The sequence below is a fragment of the Hylaeus volcanicus genome, chromosome 5 (assembly GCF_026283585.1).
Source record: "Hylaeus volcanicus isolate JK05 chromosome 5, UHH_iyHylVolc1.0_haploid, whole genome shotgun sequence".
NCBI lineage: Eukaryota > Metazoa > Arthropoda > Insecta > Hymenoptera > Colletidae > Hylaeus > Hylaeus volcanicus.
In genome coordinates this window covers 18,899,652-18,919,216 of record NC_071980.1, presented here as the reverse complement: position 1 = coordinate 18,919,216, position 19,565 = coordinate 18,899,652, and the positions used below count along the sequence as shown (strand labels likewise).

At 39.7% G+C, this 19,565-nt stretch overlaps 3 protein-coding genes across 10 annotated transcripts in view; 2 read left to right on the top strand and 1 right to left on the bottom strand.

The window, feature by feature from the left end:
- Positions 1-2,375: 2,375 nt before the first annotated feature.
- LOC128877454 (venom serine protease 34-like) lies at positions 2,376-6,695 on the bottom strand. The gene is made up of 8 exons (XM_054124773.1): positions 6,551-6,695; positions 5,414-5,628; positions 4,625-4,834; positions 3,976-4,174; positions 3,715-3,915; positions 3,459-3,616; positions 3,229-3,382; positions 2,376-3,148 (listed from the first exon to the last, which is right to left on the bottom strand). The coding sequence occupies exons 1-8, from the start codon at positions 6,558-6,560 to the stop codon at positions 3,123-3,125; spliced, it is 1,173 nt and encodes a 390-aa protein (XP_053980748.1). The 5' UTR covers positions 6,561-6,695; the 3' UTR covers positions 2,376-3,122.
- On the top strand, positions 5,612-11,109 carry LOC128877453 (protein Cep89 homolog). Of its 4 annotated transcripts, XM_054124769.1 has the most exons (7): positions 5,612-5,710; positions 6,902-7,099; positions 7,214-7,237; positions 8,203-8,465; positions 8,544-9,624; positions 9,706-9,958; positions 10,453-11,109. In XM_054124769.1, exons 3-7 carry the CDS (start codon positions 7,218-7,220, stop codon positions 10,708-10,710), a joined length of 1,875 nt encoding a protein of 624 aa, XP_053980744.1. In that variant the 5' UTR covers positions 5,612-5,710; positions 6,902-7,099; positions 7,214-7,217; the 3' UTR covers positions 10,711-11,109. The 4 variants fall into 4 exon arrangements, with proteins under 4 accessions (XP_053980744.1, XP_053980746.1, XP_053980745.1 ...); XM_054124771.1 differs by lacking the exon at positions 6,902-7,099 and having other exon boundaries at positions 5,626-5,710; positions 7,214-7,291; XM_054124770.1 differs by lacking the exon at positions 5,612-5,710 and having other exon boundaries at positions 6,847-7,099; positions 7,214-7,291.
- A 566-nt stretch (positions 11,110-11,675) lies between these two features.
- The window catches only part of LOC128876873 (dystonin), a 105,414-nt gene continuing 97,524 nt past the window's right edge, over positions 11,676-19,565 (top strand). For 4 of the 5 annotated variants that reach the window (XM_054123657.1, XM_054123653.1, XM_054123650.1 and 1 more), the window contains exons 1-2: positions 11,676-11,930; positions 14,869-15,828. In XM_054123657.1, the coding sequence (XP_053979632.1) occupies positions 15,726-15,828 (103 nt within the window). In that variant the 5' untranslated portion in view covers positions 11,676-11,930; positions 14,869-15,725. The remainder of the gene's footprint in view (positions 11,931-14,868; positions 15,829-19,565) is intronic. The other variant, XM_054123642.1, reaches the window with a different exon arrangement.

Below are 19,565 nucleotides of genomic sequence, written 5' to 3'. Positions count from 1 at the left end.
TATATTCAATTTACACAGTGTCGAGATTGCGAAACAAAAGGGTTACGTAACCAGGGGGGGGGGGTAGTGTCTGACGTAGAGTAAATATTTGTCTTGATACCTAGCGGGTGGAAACTCTGTTTTGTACACATATGCGCACGTTTCGGTTGACATAGAACAAGAAAGTATATAGAAACAACATTTGTATACTCGGATAGGTTTGTACAATAGGAGTGTCGTTTGCCAGAAGTTCAAATAAGAGTAGTCCAGTAGCGTTTCCCTGAGCCAGACAATTATCAAAATTTTGTTGCTATAAATAGACTTGTACTATTTTCCATACTCTCCTAAAGGATCATAAGAACCATAAGGGACCACCTGGTATATACATCTCTCTAGTCAAGTGGGCAGCAGTGCACCCTGACCCGTTTGGCTCGCTCTCCTAATTCGTACAGTCCAGTTATCGTGGAGCAGATCCACGGTTTCGAAGGTCAGACTGCCATTGGCATCGTCGAGGACCGGGTTCGACGATTCGTGTTGGATTGACACGTGTATAGACGTTGCATGTCACGGTAACTGGCACGAAATTTTCACGGACCGTAACAAGCACTCGAGTACAGATGACGAGGGGTACCTACTCACGAGAACTATCATCGACTCGACAAACGTGTCAAGGGCAGATCGTGACCAGCGCACGCCGAAGAAATCAATTTGTTTAATAAACATCCACCGCGAACTGGACGGTTACCACGTATTTTCGATACGGCGAAATTGCGACACGACCCGGCCTTCCGCAACGCGATTAATTTCCTTCGATTCCCACGGCTCGCGTGATTCTAGATCTACGCGCTCGAAATCGAGGAGCATCGTGAAATTTGCGAACGATCGTTAAGTTTAGAAAGAGTACAAAGACCAAGGGTGGAGGTTCTCAGAGGGAAGGGATACAAATATGTTTCTCTTTCATGTAAAATTCCTCTGAAACATTATTTATCGTCGCTTGTGCATTCAGGACCTATGAAAAAAAATTGATTTAGGTTTGAAACAGAAATAGTTTAACGTTCGATAGAGTTTAGTCAATCAACGTCGAAACTTGTCTAGCTTGTTCCACAAAGGAACAAAATTTACTCTTATTTAGTTTCTAATTTTCATTTCTTTTTATCTCGAGAAAATTGTTTTCCATGGCAAAGTGTTTCGTTGAACTGTTCGAAGTAAAGGTACCCACATCGAGCGGGCCCCCCCTAAGCAAACGAATATTGACTAAATAGAAGCGGTAGAACTGGCGCTGGTTAGACGTGAGCGAACAACTCCAGAGACTATACACCCTCTCGTAAAGTGTCTCACGTCACATCCTCATTCGCGAACTTATTAATAACGAGACATTGTTTACGCGCAATTAATTTCGTGGCATCCGCGTACGCGGTGACACGTGGGCTCGCTAAGGACGAAACGATGTGCACGAAAGGGTCGCCGATAGCGAGCTCTTGGCGGTTCGTTTCGTGCGTGGAATCGTTGACGAGTTGCGTAAGCGTGCCACGCTTAGGTGGAATCGTACGCGAAAATTCGACTCGGCGGGGAAGAGGATTAATTCCGCTTACGATTTCAAACCTGCATGCGAGTCGAGTCGCGTGTGCTATTCGTGACCGAAGGTTCCAGTTATTTTTACTGGGTGTCTCGCGATTGCACGAGTTGGTGATTCCTTCGGAAAAAAAAGCTGACGAAAGAATGTTACAGAACGTTCCTCGAAATATGGTGTTCAAACGTCGATGCTTGCTCATTCCTTCAATTTTTTTAAAATCGTAATGACAAGAAGTCATCGGTATTCCAAACTTGAAGTATTATAAAATAAAAACAGAAACACCTCGATCATTTGAACTTCTTCGAGTCGAAGTTTTATTCAATTCCCTTTGGAAATCCCCAATAATTTATATATACACAGAAGTTAACTCGAAGCTGCCGTAGTACAGTCACTTGGCCTCTACGATTCGAATTTATATAAATTGATCTCTGCGACTCGAAACACGATTCAGGTTTCAGGCATCAATCGACTGTAATTTATTCCTTTTGCATTGTTACACGAGTGCATTTTCTTCGATTTCTATATTTTGTTCATTATTCCAAGTGTCCTTGTTCTTGTCTAGTCGGATGATTGTTGCAGTTACAATGGGACTAGCTTAATGGATCCAGCAGTTTCTCGTCCCCTTCTAAAAATAGGCTTCGCGCGTATAGAATCCTTTTTACGATTGATTCGAGCGTTACAAGAGGCAGACGCTCCGGCGACGCAGCTCGTCGGTCTTACGTAAACATCAAATAATATTAGCGCGGTTGGTCAACGGTAGGGTGGAAAACAGATGGACTAAGAGGGTGCGCAGGGGATGAAATGGGGAGTTGAAACAGTAAGATTTAATATAACGAACGTAAATGTATTCGCGCGAGTATACATTAATTTTAGATAACGGATAGAAGCTCCGGTCATATCCAATCTCGAGGCCAATCCCCATAGATAATTAGAAGAATCTTGTTGCATTAAGGTGAGCATTTACATGTGAATTTATAGGGAAACCTACAAAAAATAGTGTGCGTCACTTCATACACTTCCTTCAACGCTTATCTCGCCCATTATTGATAATAATAGAAGGTTATTCGAGTAAGTAGTACCTCTAATTCTTTTCAAAGATACGTATATATTAAGTTCTCTGTACATATATATATATATACACATATATACATTTTAGATATATATATTATATATATATATTATTATTTCATTATATATATATACATATCTGTACATATATGTGTATAGAGACCTTAATATATACGTAAACTTTTATATAATACCACGTTGCCTGATCACTTAATATTCAGAAAGTTCGTATCGATAAGGACGTCGTTCAATCGTCTACTCTCTTTGCCAATATTATTTTGCCCCTGGGGACTGGCCTATGGATTGACGTAGCTTCGACCGTTTGATTCGGATGACGTTACGTCGCTTCCATAGGAAGAATACACTAACTGTGTTAACTGTATAAAAACAGGGAATCCGCTTGCGTAGAATGCGAGTTGTTCCGTCAACGAAATTATTGGGACGATCAGTTGCGCAGTCGACGCCGCGTCAAATCGAGGCGAAACGATCAGGTACGGTTTGTTTATTCGACCATGCAGTAAATGGTGTCTGTAACAATAAATTCGTGCCAGTTATGCGAACGCAGCTTTCGCGCTTCATATTAAAATCACGTATGGCGACGTTCGTACTTGGGGTTACCGAGGCAATCCAATCCACGTAACCGCCGACTCTGCAGTTCACGCCGGCCGAGATTCCGCAACCGCTACCCTGACTGATAATTCCCACGAGTGAAACTCGCCTGGTCGTGGGATTCTGCCACAGAACTGGCCCACCGCTGTCCATCTACGAAACGAACGTTCAAAAACGATGGATAATTTCGATTATTTTTGTGTTACAGAGTAAAAAAAGACAGCTGTACCTGGCATCCGTCCTTTCCTTTCCCGTAGGTGCATATCGTATCTCTATTTATATTTATGGTAGGATAGATAGCCGAGCATTCGAGGTTCGTGATCACGCTTACCGTGACCTTTTGGAGGGTGCTGGACGGTGGTCCGCCGAAATCCGTCGATCCCCAGCCTGGCGATTTCAACAATGAAAGTTTGTTTAAGATAGTAAGATACACGAAGCCTCTAGATAGAAGGTCGATTACAACGAAGTTAGTCGATGCTACCAACCCAATAAATCGACGTAGGCGCCACCAAAAGTGTCCGGCGAATGTTGAAAGGGTAGACAAGCGGGGCCAATCTCGTTACTGAAACGTATCTTCCCATCCAGTTCAACGACAGCTATGTCGTTCAGGAACAATTCGCGAACGTACTCCGGGTGGATGATGACGCTCTTGACGCGATACAGCACCGTGGCATTCGTGTCTGTCCCTGGAAACATTAAAATCATTCTGATTAGAACACGAAAGAAGTTTTAATTAGACCAGTCACCTGTGTATGGGTCGTGTTCGCCCACCACAACTCCAATCGTCGTGATATTTCTGTTTACGATGCAATGAGCTGCCGTCACCACGTGCGAAGGGGATATTATGGTACCACCGCAGTACACGCGTCGTGTTGTAGCGTCCACCATCCCAGCCATCATAGGAAACTCGTGCACCCCTGTCTCCGTGCCACCAACAATTCTAGACTGAGGACAATCATCATGATACGCTCGAAGAATTTTTTCTAGACAATGATAGGGAACTATTTTTCATTCAGGATGCAAGGGTGTAAGTTGTAGGGCTGTCGAGTACTCGGAAAAGGCGAGTCGAGTTTTACTCGAGATCGAATGACCGATCCGAGCCGAGTACTCGAAAGAAGCCAGCGGTTCGACAGGACCGAGTAACTCGAGCCGAAGCGAGCAGCTCGAAACTTTCGAGTAACTCGGATTGAAGCGAGCGCCTCGGAGGAGACGGATTCACGTTGTCGGAACGTGACGATCCGTGTCGTATAGTCTGAATCGACCTTTACTAGGTTCTTTCGAGGCGCTCGCTTCTTTCGAGTACTCGGCTCGGATCGAAAAGTGAGACTCGACTCGGCTCGGCTTGAGAGTAGCTCGAAATATCCGAGTTTTCCTGCAGGCCTAGTAAGTACGTACAGGATTCTTCCATCCGCATCGACAAGGCTCGGCAACGGTGGTAGTTCGCGCTATGCAAAGGAATCGACCCCGTGTCCATCCGTACGCTGTAAACGTGATGATCATCTCCTCACTTTCAGACTCCACACTGAATGTTTTCGAGCCACAGTACAGTTGAGTGGTGTCTGGACTTATTTGGACGGCCATTCTGTCCCCGACGCAGTTCGGGGTCTGTAAAGGTCATTTTTATCAGTTACCAGCTGCACCTCGCGGTTTCACCCGTGACTGTATTTTCCTTTCCGTAACCGAGACTTTCCAATCGATATTTCCTGTTGCCTTAGCTTTGATAAATATTAAGACTTTTCATTGAAAACTTATTTTTATTCAAGGAAAATATAGCCTAGAGATATCGTAGCTTTCTAGATCTTGAACAATTTTAAGAAGCGGTTCGGTAGTTCCAGAGGTGACTCGCTACATACAAACAATTTTTCCTCTTTATAATATTAGTATAGACTACTACTTTCGTTCTTCGATTTGTATTAGGTTGTCCCGAAAGTTTCTTTCGCGAGTTGCACTCAATTATTTTATGTGGTTGTGTTTCTCTAAATAGACAATCTAATTTCATAGATATTCATGTTGTAACAGTAATGGAGCAAAATGAATCGTGCACAATTCAGTAATGTAACATAAAACATAAAATATTGTGCATGTATTACTTATTAATAAAGCGAAAGAAACTTTTTGGACAACCTAATAGAAGCTTGATACTACCTCTTTCGCATCAATTTTGAGAAAGAACTTCGATCTTACGTCTGGTAACTCAAATACAGAGCAGGTGAAGTTGATTCGAGTGGGGCTCCTCAGGGTCCAGATGCACGACTGAGATCCTTGATAGTAATTCGGATAACTCGGGTTGTAAACGTAGTACGTGGTACCAGCGATCATATCTTGGTAATAATTGCATTGTTGGCCCTCGCTGTGTCTGGATGCGATCAACAGCGTTAGCCAGCCAAGCAACCATATCGCTGCGAAGAAGGAGACTATTTTATTCGAAGATGCTTGTAAAAATATTTTCACTTCGATGGATACGTCTGATGCCATTAAACGGTATAAATTAATTATATATAAATTTCGGGGTATCATGATCGGACGCGCAATCAGAAATTTTATGAGAGTAGTATCTTATTAAAGAAGAACGGGACAAGGTTTATTTAACGTTTTTATGCGAAATTTAATATTCGAGATTTGTTCAAAGTATATTGTTAAATTTTAACGGAATAGATATTAGAAATACCAAACAAATTGGTAATCATTATTATTTATTGATCTGCTCAAAATTTAATTAGACATTAGAAGGGAAGTAAGTAACTTAAACATGAAGTTGCATTGAAATCCATTCCGCCGCGAAGAAGCAATATGGACCGTCTTCCCTCTTTTAAAATTCCGAACAAGAAGGTCGTTTAATCCGATTATGTACTCTGACTATAAATAGACCTATAGTCTTTCTAGAGTTACTGAGATAAAACGATGAAATCCACAGACATCTCCGATTACATTCTTCTCACCCACGGACTGTATGCATATATGTATATCAGTTAAGAGAGTTATCAAACTCTTTATGTAACACTCGTGCCAAGACATGTTTCAATTTTTAATTAAATTATAGACAACACACTGTCCCTTATCTTCTCTAATAAAATACTAGATCCACTGTGATCGTTAAGATTATTAGAAACTTCCTCGTTGAGATACTACTCGATAAGATTGTTTACTTTTCTATTCATCCATAACAAAATTGATACCCGAAGCAGACGAGAGTGAAATCTGTCGCACCTCCCACTGCCACTTATCAAATGAAAACGATACCTTTGCTACACTTAAAAAATCTCACATTTCTAAAACGTTATTCCGTCCGTTCCACGCAAAAATTCTCATGCTCCACTGTACCTTTCGTCATAGCGTCGAATCAATCGTAGTTTGAGCTCAACGCCAAAAATCCGCGAGGAAATGCCCGGGTGAAATTTCAAAGAAACTTTCGCCGCGATCTGTCTATGTTTGCGCGAATTCCTGACGTTTTTATTCGCATCGCGAAGACAAGCTGAAGCGACAGTTAATAATTTCGCTTGGCGCTATCATTGTAGTCTTATCAGAAGGTAATTGTAGTAACCTCGAGAATAAAAGTAGATTTACGACGACAGTTACCTAGAATGTGGTTTCGCAATGTTTCGCGTAAAGAATTGCCAGGTCGATGGTAGTATTCGGTTTTTTGAATTGTGTGCGCTCGTATGTTTTCTGCAGGATCAGTCGGACTGGTAATATCAAACGGAGATCGTATGCACGAGCGGATCGTCTTTGTTCCATTGTGATACGCACGTATTGACGATACTGATATCTCGAGTTTTAACTGGGAACCAAACGAGGCACGTTTAGTAGTCACGGTTAATGCAAATAACACGTTAAGGATTCGTGTTTTTGGCTTCTTCGTGTATTCAGTCGGTAAAAGAATGTTTCTTTCATTTATCGTCGTCGCGAGAGTGCTCCTTTATCATTATTCACGAGTAATTTCAATTGAAAAACGAGCAACCAGGAATAAAATTTTCTTTTTTGCAGGGTAATGGAGACGTGTGTGTGTGTGTACGTATATCGAATGGCTTTTCCACCCTATTAACTTTTCGTATCGAGAATTAGGTAAGCACCGTGATATTCGGTGTTGTGATACCATAAACGAAAGGCATTATTTGTCGAAAAACATATTCTTTGGAAAATTCCGATCATTTTTCATAATCGATAGACGTTCGAGGACGTTTCGAATTGCTTCTACGCAAGCTGCTGCGTTCGAACGCGCAAATACTGATAATAGTAATCGCTTTTACCTTCTCAGACGGTAACTCTATACTTAAAAAATGACAACAACGTTGTTTACGTGAATTTTCCACACGCCAAGTTTATCATATTTTGAGTAAAAATTGTTGACATAATTTGGTGGTAATAATATATAGATGGGTAGAATTTGTAAACGAATATTATAGAATGTGGAAAATTTGGAGATTAAGAGATACACATGAAGTACAAAAGAATTTAGACTTTAATCCGTTGTAATCCATTAAACTTGGTAGATAAGTAAATAAATAGAGGAATAGATTGTAAATAATCAAATAAGCCAGAGATAGGAAAATTGCGTTTGCGTAGCACCATCTGGTGGATAATTTCGATATATTAGTTTGATTACTTAGTTGTCATGGCAATGACTGGCATACAATCGTGGAAATTAATAATAATATTCAATCATAATGAACGCGTGTACGTTTTATACTCGATATATAAGTTTGTGATGACTTTGGTGAGCGATACAGTCCATACTATCCTATTTTCGTGTACGTCAAACAATCCTGGTTGAACAATTTTGTTAACCATACTTATCAGTCGTAAATTATGAGACACGACAATGACTAGTCGCGAAAGCAGTATCGAACAAGGAAAGGCAATTTGTTTTGGCATTAGAAACTGATACGATACTTTCTAATCACGTTGAATAAGAAGTTATATAAATCATTCGAAGTACTTAACCTCTTTCTATTCAACCGTTTGTCATTACACAGTTGTAAAAGAATGTCTGTCACAAACGATAATTTGGAAACGACGTATAAACCAGTTTATCGTCGCAGACGCGTTTCAAAAGCTAGACATATGTTTAAAATGCACAATGCTTGCAAAGATTTACCAGACTATGTAACCGAAGATGGTAATGATTACGAAGGTGACATACCTTTGACAACTAAAAGCAATAGATGTAGAAGAAATAGAAAATTGTCTAAGGAAAGTAATGAACAACAAATGTTTGATGAAGGTGATGCAGACTCAGGTATTATTATATATATAGTACAATATTCTGTTTGTTTTGTAAAGATAATATTTAAAATGTTACTTGTTACTTTCTTAGGTATTATTTCTTCAAGAATAAGAGACAAACATGTTTCAAAAGATACATTGAGAATAGCTAATGAATATCACAAATTAGATAAATGCTACAAGAATGTTCAAGATGAGTGTCGAAAGTTAAATAGTTTAATGGAAGAGCGAGAAGCAGAGTATCATCAATTATGTTCGAGATATGAAACAGTAGTACAAATGATGAAGGAAATGGAAGACACAAGAGTTGATTTGGTAAAATACAATAGAAAACTTGAGGCTGAGAAAATTCAATCAAGCGAAGATGTAGCATTATTAAAATGTATCGTTTACCAGCTAAATGCTGAATTAGAAAGATATCAAGACAAATTAAAAGACCAAAAACTTGGAACAGACTTCGTAAAAAATAATGAAAAAGCAGAAAAGTACAATCAACACGTTTGGGGTGGTATTAATTTTCATACATTGGGTCCACTTTTAAATGCTTATCAAGAAAACTTGTCAGAAAAACAAGAATTGGTGAACATGTATGAGCAAGAAATGGCCGATTTTGGAAGCAGATGTAAAGAAATAGTCGCAGAGAACGAACTTATGCATAAAGAAGTGGAAAATTTGAGGATAGAGTGTGCCAGGTATGCACAGGAAATAAAGTCATTGGTTGAGAATAGTGCATCACTGAAAAAACAGAATGATATCCTGCAAAAAGAAACTACAGGTCTCAAGAAAGAAGCAAAAGAAATTTGTTCGCTGTACGAAGCAAAAATGGAAGCAATCTTAAAACGTAATGAAGCACTTAAAAAGGAACACACAATTAGTGCATCAGAACTGAGCAATCTCAAAGGAAAGTACGAGATCTTAAGCAAAGAGTTCGAAAAGGTTAAAAATAAAGAGGAGCAAACAGTCCCTACTATCGTTCATACTACTGCTATCGAAGAATGTAGGACGTTATTGGAAGAATTAAAGCATCAATATGAGAGCGAAAAACGTAATTTATGCAATCATATAAAACGTATAGAAGAGAATCAGCCAGAAAATGAAAAACAACTCGTAATGATTACAGCTGAAAGAAATCATTTAAAAATCCTCGTTGACAAACTAGAAAGCAATCTCAAGTAAGTTATCCGTCATTTTTTGCGACATATAATATTTGTTCATCTCATTCGCAAGGTAAAGTGTATGTAGATTTGTTTTAGGCGCACACAACGTAAATATGAGAACATACAAACCCTTGTATATTCTACACGCGTTTCACGTGATTCGTTGAAAGAACAATTGAATAAGGCAACCGCTTATTGCGAAGAATTGTTTTCCGAGTACGAAAGGATTGTTACAGAGAGGGAAAAGTTACTAGGCCTTTTGCGTGAAACGGAAAAAGAAAATGCAACCATCGATCGTCTTGGAAAAACCATTAATAGCCGAGTGGATGGATTAAAAAATCAACTGGAGGTGCGTACAACATACAGGGTGTCCCAAAAGTCGGGGAGGAGCCGGAAATGGGGGGTAGCTGAGACGATTCTGAACAACAATTTCTTTTGCAAAAATGTCCGATGGGGCTTCGTTAAGGAGATATTAAGCGAAAACCCTGACCAATCAGAGCGCGTGTATACCGCTGGAGCGGCCGTGGTAGCGAAGGTTACGCGCTAGGCGGTAGCGTCAATGTCCTTCGATGCACGTCGAGTCACTTGTTCGCGTACAAGCGCGGCCGCCAGCGCGTAGCCTTCCCTGCCGCGGCCGCTCCAACGGTCTACGCGCGCTCTGATTGGTCGGGGTTTTCTCTTAATATCTCCTTAACGAAGCCCCATCCGACATTTTTGCAAAGGAAATTGTTGTTCAGAATCGTCTCAGTTACCCCCCATTTCTGGCTCCTCCCCGACTTTTGGGACACCCTGTATACATAATATTAATAATATGTCGGAGTAATAAATAAATTATAATTTCAGAACGTCCAAAAAGGCGCGAAACATCAAGTTGAATCTGTCGAGAAGCGTATAAAATTACAAGAGCTCCGAGTACGTCAGATGAAACGTAAATATCGTCGTAAAATACAGAATTTAAAAGATACAATCAAGCAGAAAGACGATAAAATTTTAAAATTACAAGAAAAGCATACTAGTCGAAATAATTCGGTCCCAGATTTATCTAAACCTGTAGATGACGAGAAACTTCAAATATCTGAAGATAAAATTAATAAGCTTTAGATCAATCGCGTAAATCGTTAGCACATTCTTAAATGCGTGATAAGATCGCTCTTAATGGATTGGACTTTGAAACTGATTTTCAACGAATCTCTTAATAAGCATCTAATTATGGAATAGGTGCTACTCGAAACACCGTCCTCCTGGTATTTACCAACCGTGTCAGTCACTTTATTTAGCGGTGACATCAAACGATACAAGTGGCTGCGAAGGCTATCGTTCGCCACTATATGAATGGCCGATGGCAGTGGCGGTTACAGTAACCACCTCTCGGTGAAAAATTGATGTCAGCCTTTATAGGTATGATGTCAGATGCGTTCCATACATTTATGTATATGCAAAAGTTGTATGTGTTAGCCTTAAGCCTTCTATAGAGATCAATAACAATTCCAAACACGATAATACATGGACATTTCAGTAATAACTTATTGGTAATAATCAGTACTCGAAAGTTACTGCATTATCACTGATCCTAATGTTTCGAACCAACCGTACGTTTGCAATTGTTCCGTTCCTATCCTTCCATCTTGATCTGTTTTATTTTCTTAGAGAGTTTTACGATACTCCAAGGGGAGGGGGGAATTAACAACATAAAAAACAGAAAGAGAAAAAGATTATACATGTCAAGCACGTTCTATTTCAAGCAGGATTTTAAAAAAATGTATTATTTAGAAAACAGCGAAATTTCACGTTCCTTCGTTTATTTTTCATGTTACTTTATAAAGAAAATTCTAAATGAACACGTCTTTTATAACAAAACAAGGAAGTTACTTATAAGTGGGAAAGTAGTTGGAAGTGAACAAAGTAATAAGCGAAACAACAATAAAGATTAGATAGACAATTGAAGTATGATAAACAATTCGAAATAATGCACGTCATGCGGGGCGGTGGAGCCACAGAGCCAGTTGAATCTAGTCGAGTCACGAACGCTCGGGAACTCTCGTCGCACTTCGGATACGTTCGCGAAAAGCAAAATGTCGTCTGCTAGACGCGTCGTCAGACCGAACCGGGTCGTATTTCTAACGCGAAAATTGCTATGATAAGTGATAATGCGATGTCCCTGCGCGCGAGCAGGTAGTGGTTCCTGTTGGAAAGTGTATAAGAAATCGTGGAAGGATATTCTTCGAATTGGGTTGCCACGTTGTTGACGAAGAACTTGAAGGAGAATACCGGTGAACATTGATTTTTCCTGGTTTCGCATCGGCTCGACAGATGATCGAACGGTAATGCACATCCTTCCTATTCTTTCGTCTCGTTACCTTTACGCGAATTTTAATGATTCTATTCTATCAATTCTATATATTGATTTAAGGGGATTAGAATATTGTTTCGTCCATATCATATTAGGTCGAACTCGTTGTTTGGGTCAAGATTCGAGACGATACATGTGAACGAACCGCAGCTACTTTTCATTATTTTCGGAGTTACGTTTATCTTAGTCGCGTGTACGTCTTTCGTAGATGTCGCTGATTCTTGGTAATATCGCACATTGCTCCTATACTCCGATGGTTGTACACTATTGTACACCTTGCGAGGAATTAAAGGATACAGTTTATAACCCTATTGTAAAGTTTCGCGTAACTCTTAACGACAGGCAAATACGCAGGATTTTTGCCCGTTTCATTGTACAGAGTTTAGGAGCAATTAGGTTAGGTTTAACCTCAAGTAATCGTGTTATATTCTTTGGTTCGTTGAGTAATCAAACCCTGAATGCGGTACGTTTCTCGCTGTTTGGTTGTTCAGCAGCTGCGATGTCTGAACGTATTTTTTGTGTTCTTACGTTTGGACAACGCTCTAAATTTGACTGAAAGAATAAAGAGAGAAAGGGGGGGGGGAGAGAAAAATTACTTCTCGTGGTCGCGTGCGCGTGAACTGAAGCCTTTTGAGTCGCGAATATAGAACGGATGTTCATGTTTCCTTTGTTGTAGTGTGAAAACAAACAAGCGAAACAACGTGAAATTTTACCGTTAAATGTTTCGGCATATATGAATTTTCGAATACAATTATTAATGAGGGATTGTCACATTTCGATCAACATTGTTCGAATTCAATTGTAAGACTTTCAAGGTTCGCATATTTTAATCACTCGTATCAGTAAGCAAGTAGCTCCGTTTGAAAGTAGAACGATGATCTATGCGACGAAGAATTTACGCATATATTAATTTTTTAATGCCTCGCGGGGAATCAATTCGGCTTCGCGTGTTGTTATCACGTCCGTTTCCGGCTCTTTGTATCTGATCTCGTCCGATTTGGTAACGTTTTAACCGTACGTTCTGCATTTAACGCGGATAAAAATTGTTGCAGCGAGAAGCACGTTCGATACTTTAATAACGCCCAATTTCAGAGAAATCGCTTGTTTTACAAATTTTTCTTGGAAACGTCTGTAGAAAGCGCCGATCGGCGGAAAATATCGCTTTCTCCCCCCGGGTCTGAGTCATAACGCGATTACTAAAATATTAACGCAACGTCGTGCACTCCCTCTTCTATACGTGCTCGCGGGTTTCCAAGACGTACACGTTTCGCTGGAGAGTCAGTTTTTTTTTCTTTTTTTTTTTTTAAAGCGAGGAGTTAAAAATAGCGATATAAGCATTGTTCATTTTTCAAGAGTAAAACGTCAGATTGATCTTAAGTTATTTATAATTTAGGTCGATATGAAAATAATAATAGTCAGTCATTTATGTTAGGCCTAGAAATTAATTCTGTGCCTTTCTATGGTAAACGTATCATTTATTTAAAAAAGAAATTATACCACACATGATCTCCCAAGAGAGCATATATTGGAGTAAAAACAAGTGTCAAAGCAGCCTGTGTTTTTCATGAAAATTTGTATTAGGTTGTCCCAACAGTTTCTTTCGTTTTATTAACACGTTCACTGCCAGACTAATACTCTTAAAAATTTCTACTGTGATTAAACTTTGTTTACAGACTATTGGAAACTGCGTAATGAAACATTTATTGTGGTATTTAGTTTTGTAACTTCATCAAAGTTCAAGCATTTCATTTAAATACATTTTCTGTGACACTTAACTTTCAGAATTAATTTTCGTACTTTTTTCAGTGAAAAGCATTGTCACCCATATATGGGTGACGTGGCGATCAACGTGTTAATAAGTAATACATACACAATATTTTACGTCTAATGTTACATTATTGAATTGTGCACGATTCATTTTGCTCCATTACTGTTACAACATCAACATCTAAGAAATTAGATTGTCTATTTCTATAAACACTGCCACACAAAATAATTGAGTGCAAATTACGAAAGTAGCTATTGGGACAACCTAATACTTGAATGTAACAAAATGGCAGGCGAATACTTCAGTTTAAGGCCAGGTTACACCAATAAAACGTGTTTCATTAAATAAATTTTGTTTATAGTAAAAAAAGATTTCAGAATCAAACTTTTTACAGCTGAAAGTACATATATTAAATTATTTGAAAAAAAAAAATTTGTTTTTCTTTTTTTTAAATGGCGGCTCTGAAAATGGCTGCACAAATTCGTCCAATTTGTTGGTGGGTGTCATCATTTCTTGGAAACGAATCATCTGAAAGCCAAAAATAAAATGGTTTTCATATTGTGTATCGAATTGGCTATGGTCGGTACTACAACCAGATATATTCATTGTTATTTAAAAAAGTTATAAACAATTAAAAGTGGAAAAAAAGGGTACGAAAAATTCAAATGTCCGCCATTTTGTTTTTTTTTTCTGTGAAAATGTTTCATTGTAGTACCGACCATAGCCAATTCGATACAGAATATGAAACCGTTTTATTTTTTGCTTTCAGATGATTCGTTTCCAAGAAATGATGACAACAATGATGACCGCCAACAAATAATTGGACGAGTTTGAGCAGCCATTTTCAGAGCCGCTATTTAATAAAAAAAAAAAACTTTTTTTTCTTTTCAAATTGTTTAATATATGTACTTTCAGCTGTAAAAAGTTTGATTTTGAAATATTTTTTTTACTATAAACAAAATTTATTTAAAAAAACGTTTTATTGGTGTAACCTGACCTTAAATTAGATATACCTGAAAAATAAATTGAATATAGGGGCAAAGAATGAATTGCTCCACCTGATATACTCCACTTTGTTTGTTAATTTCGAATGGAGCTCGATATAAAACGACTATTAATATCTTCTCATTTGTATTCGTAGAATGTTTCCGGAAGAGATCAGCGGTATAGACGACAGCGAAGGCGGTGGCAGAACTAGACTGAGATATTTCGACAAGTGAAACATCAAAGAATCCGAGGATCGTGGGCAAAGGTCTTGGAAACGACTAGCAACGACAGGAATTCGAGCTGGTTCCGACTGCGGATGGTCGAGAGCCTGACCCACCAAGTTTTCAACCAAGTGTCTAACTTGACCTAAGCGCCGCTCACGACGAGGAAACGAAGTATCGCTGATTATCGGCGTGCAGGAAGCACGTTAGTCGGGTTGTTATCGTCTGCCCGCTATTCCGTCGCTCCCCATCGTCAAGCAATCGCTGTACGTCGTCTAAAGAACGCCCCATACGTCGTACGCTTTCCCTGTTCGTCGTCTCCTTCTCACCTCTTCCTTCCGTTCGTTGCAGCGTACAGTTGGTGCACTTCTACGCGACGGTACGCTACCGTTGTCCTACACGGCCGGCGTCGCGTAGTAAATAAAAGCGCGGCACGGAGGATTCGATTTCCACGTGCTTCCTGATCGACCGAACCATTTCACACTCCAAGGATACAACTCTAAGGAAGAATCGGGGATAGAAATTGACAGAGGAAGGCTCGATGCGGGACGATGTGCCAAGTAGCATGTGCAAAGTCGCCAGCTGCCCGCTGTCGATAACTACAATCGAGCTAGTTCACGGTGCAACGCTCGCCTGTTCGCGAACGATATCGAACGAAGACGACGTAACGTTCTGGCTCCGTGTCGCGGTTGTGAAATTGCTTTAGTGGTTGTGAAACAGTGCAAGGAGAGGAGCCGCACGAATATGGTGTAAATGAAAAAGGTAACCGCTGCCAACAACGTATCAGATAATGGAGTTCGAGCTGGACGGAAGTCTGAAGGAATGGGTAAAGGACAAACCGTTGAGTATCCTGCAGCTCGATCCCGCCGACAGAGCCGTCTTACGGATTGCCGGTAAGAAGCTGTCCATTTCATCAAAGTTTCCGTTTTCGTAAGCTGGTTACGTGCTCGAATTCTTCGGCTGCGTATGTACCGTTTTCCGCCTTTCCTTTTCGTTCTATGTGCGATTTACGACTGTTTACGAGGCGCTCGTTCTCCACGAAAGAAACCTATTCAATCGTTCGTAAATAAGAAATATCACGTGTCGCGTTTCGCGACACGATTGTCAAATGGGTATCATTACACGCAGGAGTGTGCTAAATTGCATCCGACGGTGACGACGTGTCGTCGAATGTCGTAGTGGTGCTTCTACCACGATACTCGAATTTCGTGGTAATTGACAGCGTCTACGTAATCGACCAGAATGTGCGTAATGAGTTGTAAATTAATGGTAATATCATCGTCGTGAATCAATCGTGCAATCGAGTTGTCCGTCTGAGACGACATTAGTCGGGGAGGGGGGGTCTTGTAACCTGTAACTCGTGACGTGCACGAATCGATAACGACGCTACCCTAGGAAATTTTTCGACCCTTGTTCTGTTTCTCGTCGGCGAGTCTCTTTCGAATTCTATTTATCGACTGGATCGATTCGCCCAAGGGTTTCTGTGAGAACTTTAAACTGTGGTAGCTGTATGTGTTGGGTGTAGCAATTAATTCTGTGCTTTCCCAAAGTAAATTTACTAAACTAGATTTGTAAATGTAAGGCACAGAATTAATTACTTATGCTAAACGAAATAACAATATTATTATACATAGAAAGATAATATATATTATGTTGTCCGAAAAGTTTCTTTCGCTTTATTAATAAGCAATACATGCACAATATTTTATGTTTTATATTACATTACTGAATTGTGCACGATTCATTTTGCTCCATTACTGTTACAACATGAATATCTATGAAATTAGATTGTCTATTTATAGAAACACTGCCACAGAAAATAATTGAATGCAACTCACGAAAGAAACTTTTCGGACAACCTAATATTATACACATGTTGGATGTATAAAAAGTTGGGGTTTGTTTAACTATTATTAGTAGGTGTACGCGTGTGTATAGGTTGTGGGCATTAATTACGTTGCAAATTTACCCGACGGGGATCGTTCGATGACCTTCGACGGGGGCTGTTGACCAGGAATAGACACTCGAAACCGTTCGGTAAATATCGGATTTCAGTTACCGATCTCATCTTACCGTGAGAATTTTTTTTAGCGCATATCCGTCGCGAATCGGTTTGATCATTAGGCGAATTCTTTAACCCTTTAACGGCTTTAACCCTTCGGACCAGAGCTCCAAAACAACTTAGGATGGAGAAAAATACCCTGTCTCATGCAAAATGAAAACTATCGTTCGTTATACTTTATTTTTATCAAAGTGACATCTGACATTTATTGGCAGGTTGATTTTATGTATAAAATCAAAACTGCGAGAGGTAAAAGCAATCACGTTATACAAGATGGTTATCATTCGACTGCGGATCTTTATGCAAAATAAAATCTTCGCGAACGTGCCTTCAAAAATTGAACCTGTATATACATTTATTTTATTCTGTAAATATCATAACATGAACTTTACTTTCAATCTTTTTTATATTCCTGGATATTGTTTGCATTTTGTAGGTTCTTGCACATTCAAATTTCCTATAAATGCATAAAGATCCGCAGTCTAGTTATCATTTTAGAATATAATCTTTTTACGTTCGGTTTTTAGAGAAGATTATATACATTGTATACTGTCTAGTAGACATTGTATATTTTTATGTTTACGCACAGTAATGTATGCCAATGAAATTACCTCATGCGTAGCTTTTTTTCAAACATTCTTTTTATACGTATTTTTACTGGTAATCGCGTGTGGCGGTGCAAATATAACTCTGATAGCGCTGACATCACAGCAACAACATTGATATCATGTGTCATAATGGTAAAAGGTGACGAGTATTTACGTTATCCAAATTGGTTTCCTTCTTTTTACCAACGTTTATTTTTGAACGCTTGTATCATACGCAAGGGGGACGCTAAGAACTTTCCTCAATGAAGGGGGGGCCGCGGGAATGTAACGTTTGAGAAACACTGCCTTAGATGATGGCGCGGGGTTCATTAGGGACAGCAGACTCATTATTTCGTTAATAACTCATCGGCTTAATTGAATTAATACTCGCATTTTAGGTAATCCTCTCTTTTAACCTCTTTATTCCCGCACCGTGGTTACATGCTTCTAAATTATCCGGAATCGACTTAAATTAATTGCATTATATTATATAAATTCAGGATTATTTATCACCCAAAACAATAGGACGGTTGTTAAGAAACATCAGGCAACTATTTCACCTGGTTTTTTGATAAAGGAGTTTAATAATTCCTCGAAACCTTAGGAGTGATCTCTCGTCGATAAATTTAGGTTTCGAATAATCAAAATTGATCATTTCTCAGCATCTTCCGATCGCGCGCGTCCCGACGCCGATCGGAATACCGGTTACTAGAGCATTCGCGATAGCGGCGCCGATAGCCCGCTATAATTAGAAACAATTATGCTCGCGTGCCTGAGACACGATACGATACTTCCATCGGGCGCGTTTGTTACGAGACCACGTTACGTCGATCGAGCCATTTTAATGACTCGACTTGAAAATGGTGCGGAACCGAACCGCGCGCCTCCTTTGTGAGCGCTAATCAGAGCCTGTAATTTCACGAATCGGATGCGTCCTACATGCATGCGTTTGCGTGTGGATGCGTGTCCCACGGAATGTCCACTTTATCGCGAAACGAGGCCTAGATCGAGATTAACCCTTGGACCAAGTGATTTACGCGACAGGGGGGGGGGGGGGGTGTTTTAAACGTAGAAAAATCGGAATTGCTCGAATAACTCTCACTGTATCGGTATACATCGTATACATCGGTATTTATCGTCAGAGCTAGACAGTAGCAGAGAGATTTAAATTTTAAATACCCAGCTAGCGATAAGTGCCCCCAATTATTAAATTTTAATTCAAGGAAATTGTACACAACATATTATTTGCGAATGGTTAGTCGCTTCTGCGGGGCCGGGTTCACAAATTTTGCGAGACCTGGATTCACATTCAAATACTACACTTAAATTTTACAACGAGGAATTATTTTGTTTACAAATCCTGTTACATATTATATATTTTTTATAATATGAATATTAAATAATAATACTTTGATGATTTTTGTCACTCCTTTCAATTTAATCAGCGTTACTAAAAAAATGTCTCGTATTTGTTAATGGTATCATCAGCCTGTAAAAAGTTAATCAAAATCGGTGCCTTTTGATTCAGTAATTTTCGTAGACCGCGGGGCCTTTTAAAACGCGGGACCGGGTTCCGGCGAACGCGCTGAACCTGCCTTGCGCCGGGCCTACGTTTATTTATTTAGAATGAGAGTCTTGGTAATGTAAATTGCTATGATGCTTTTCAAGAACGAATTCGGTAGGAAGAATCTCATTTGAAAAGTATCGTCCTAATTCTGAAAGAGAATCGTATTCCAAGTCAATAATTCGTGCCTCGAAGCTACCCTAGCATAGCTGATTTTATAACATCCCCTTCAGTGAATGATTCGAGGATGAATGAAGACACTTGTGTCGCCCTCGATCAAAGGGGCAGACAACCGAGACCGATTCCGCCGCGTCGCGGCGTCGATGAACTCACGGCCGGAGCTTTTCAGCGGTCACGGTCCATGGAATCTTCGTAAGAGAGGTTACGTTGGTTCACTATGCCTACGCGGCGGTCGAG

Coding starts and splice junctions, on each gene's coding strand:
- LOC128877454 (XM_054124773.1), bottom strand. Junction 3,916..3,975: donor CGAACACGACCCATACACAG/GTGACTGGTCTA, acceptor TAATGTTTCCAG/GGACAGACACGAATGCCACG. Junction 3,149..3,228: donor GATTGCCTCGGTAACCCCAA/GTACGAACGTCG, acceptor TTATTGTTACAG/ACACCATTTACTGCATGGTC.
- LOC128877453 (XM_054124769.1), top strand. CDS start 7,218: ATGGAGACGTGTGTGTGTGT. Junction 7,238..8,202: donor ATGGAGACGTGTGTGTGTGT/GTACGTATATCG, acceptor GTCATTACACAG/TTGTAAAAGAATGTCTGTCA. Junction 9,959..10,452: donor GATTAAAAAATCAACTGGAG/GTGCGTACAACA, acceptor TTATAATTTCAG/AACGTCCAAAAAGGCGCGAA.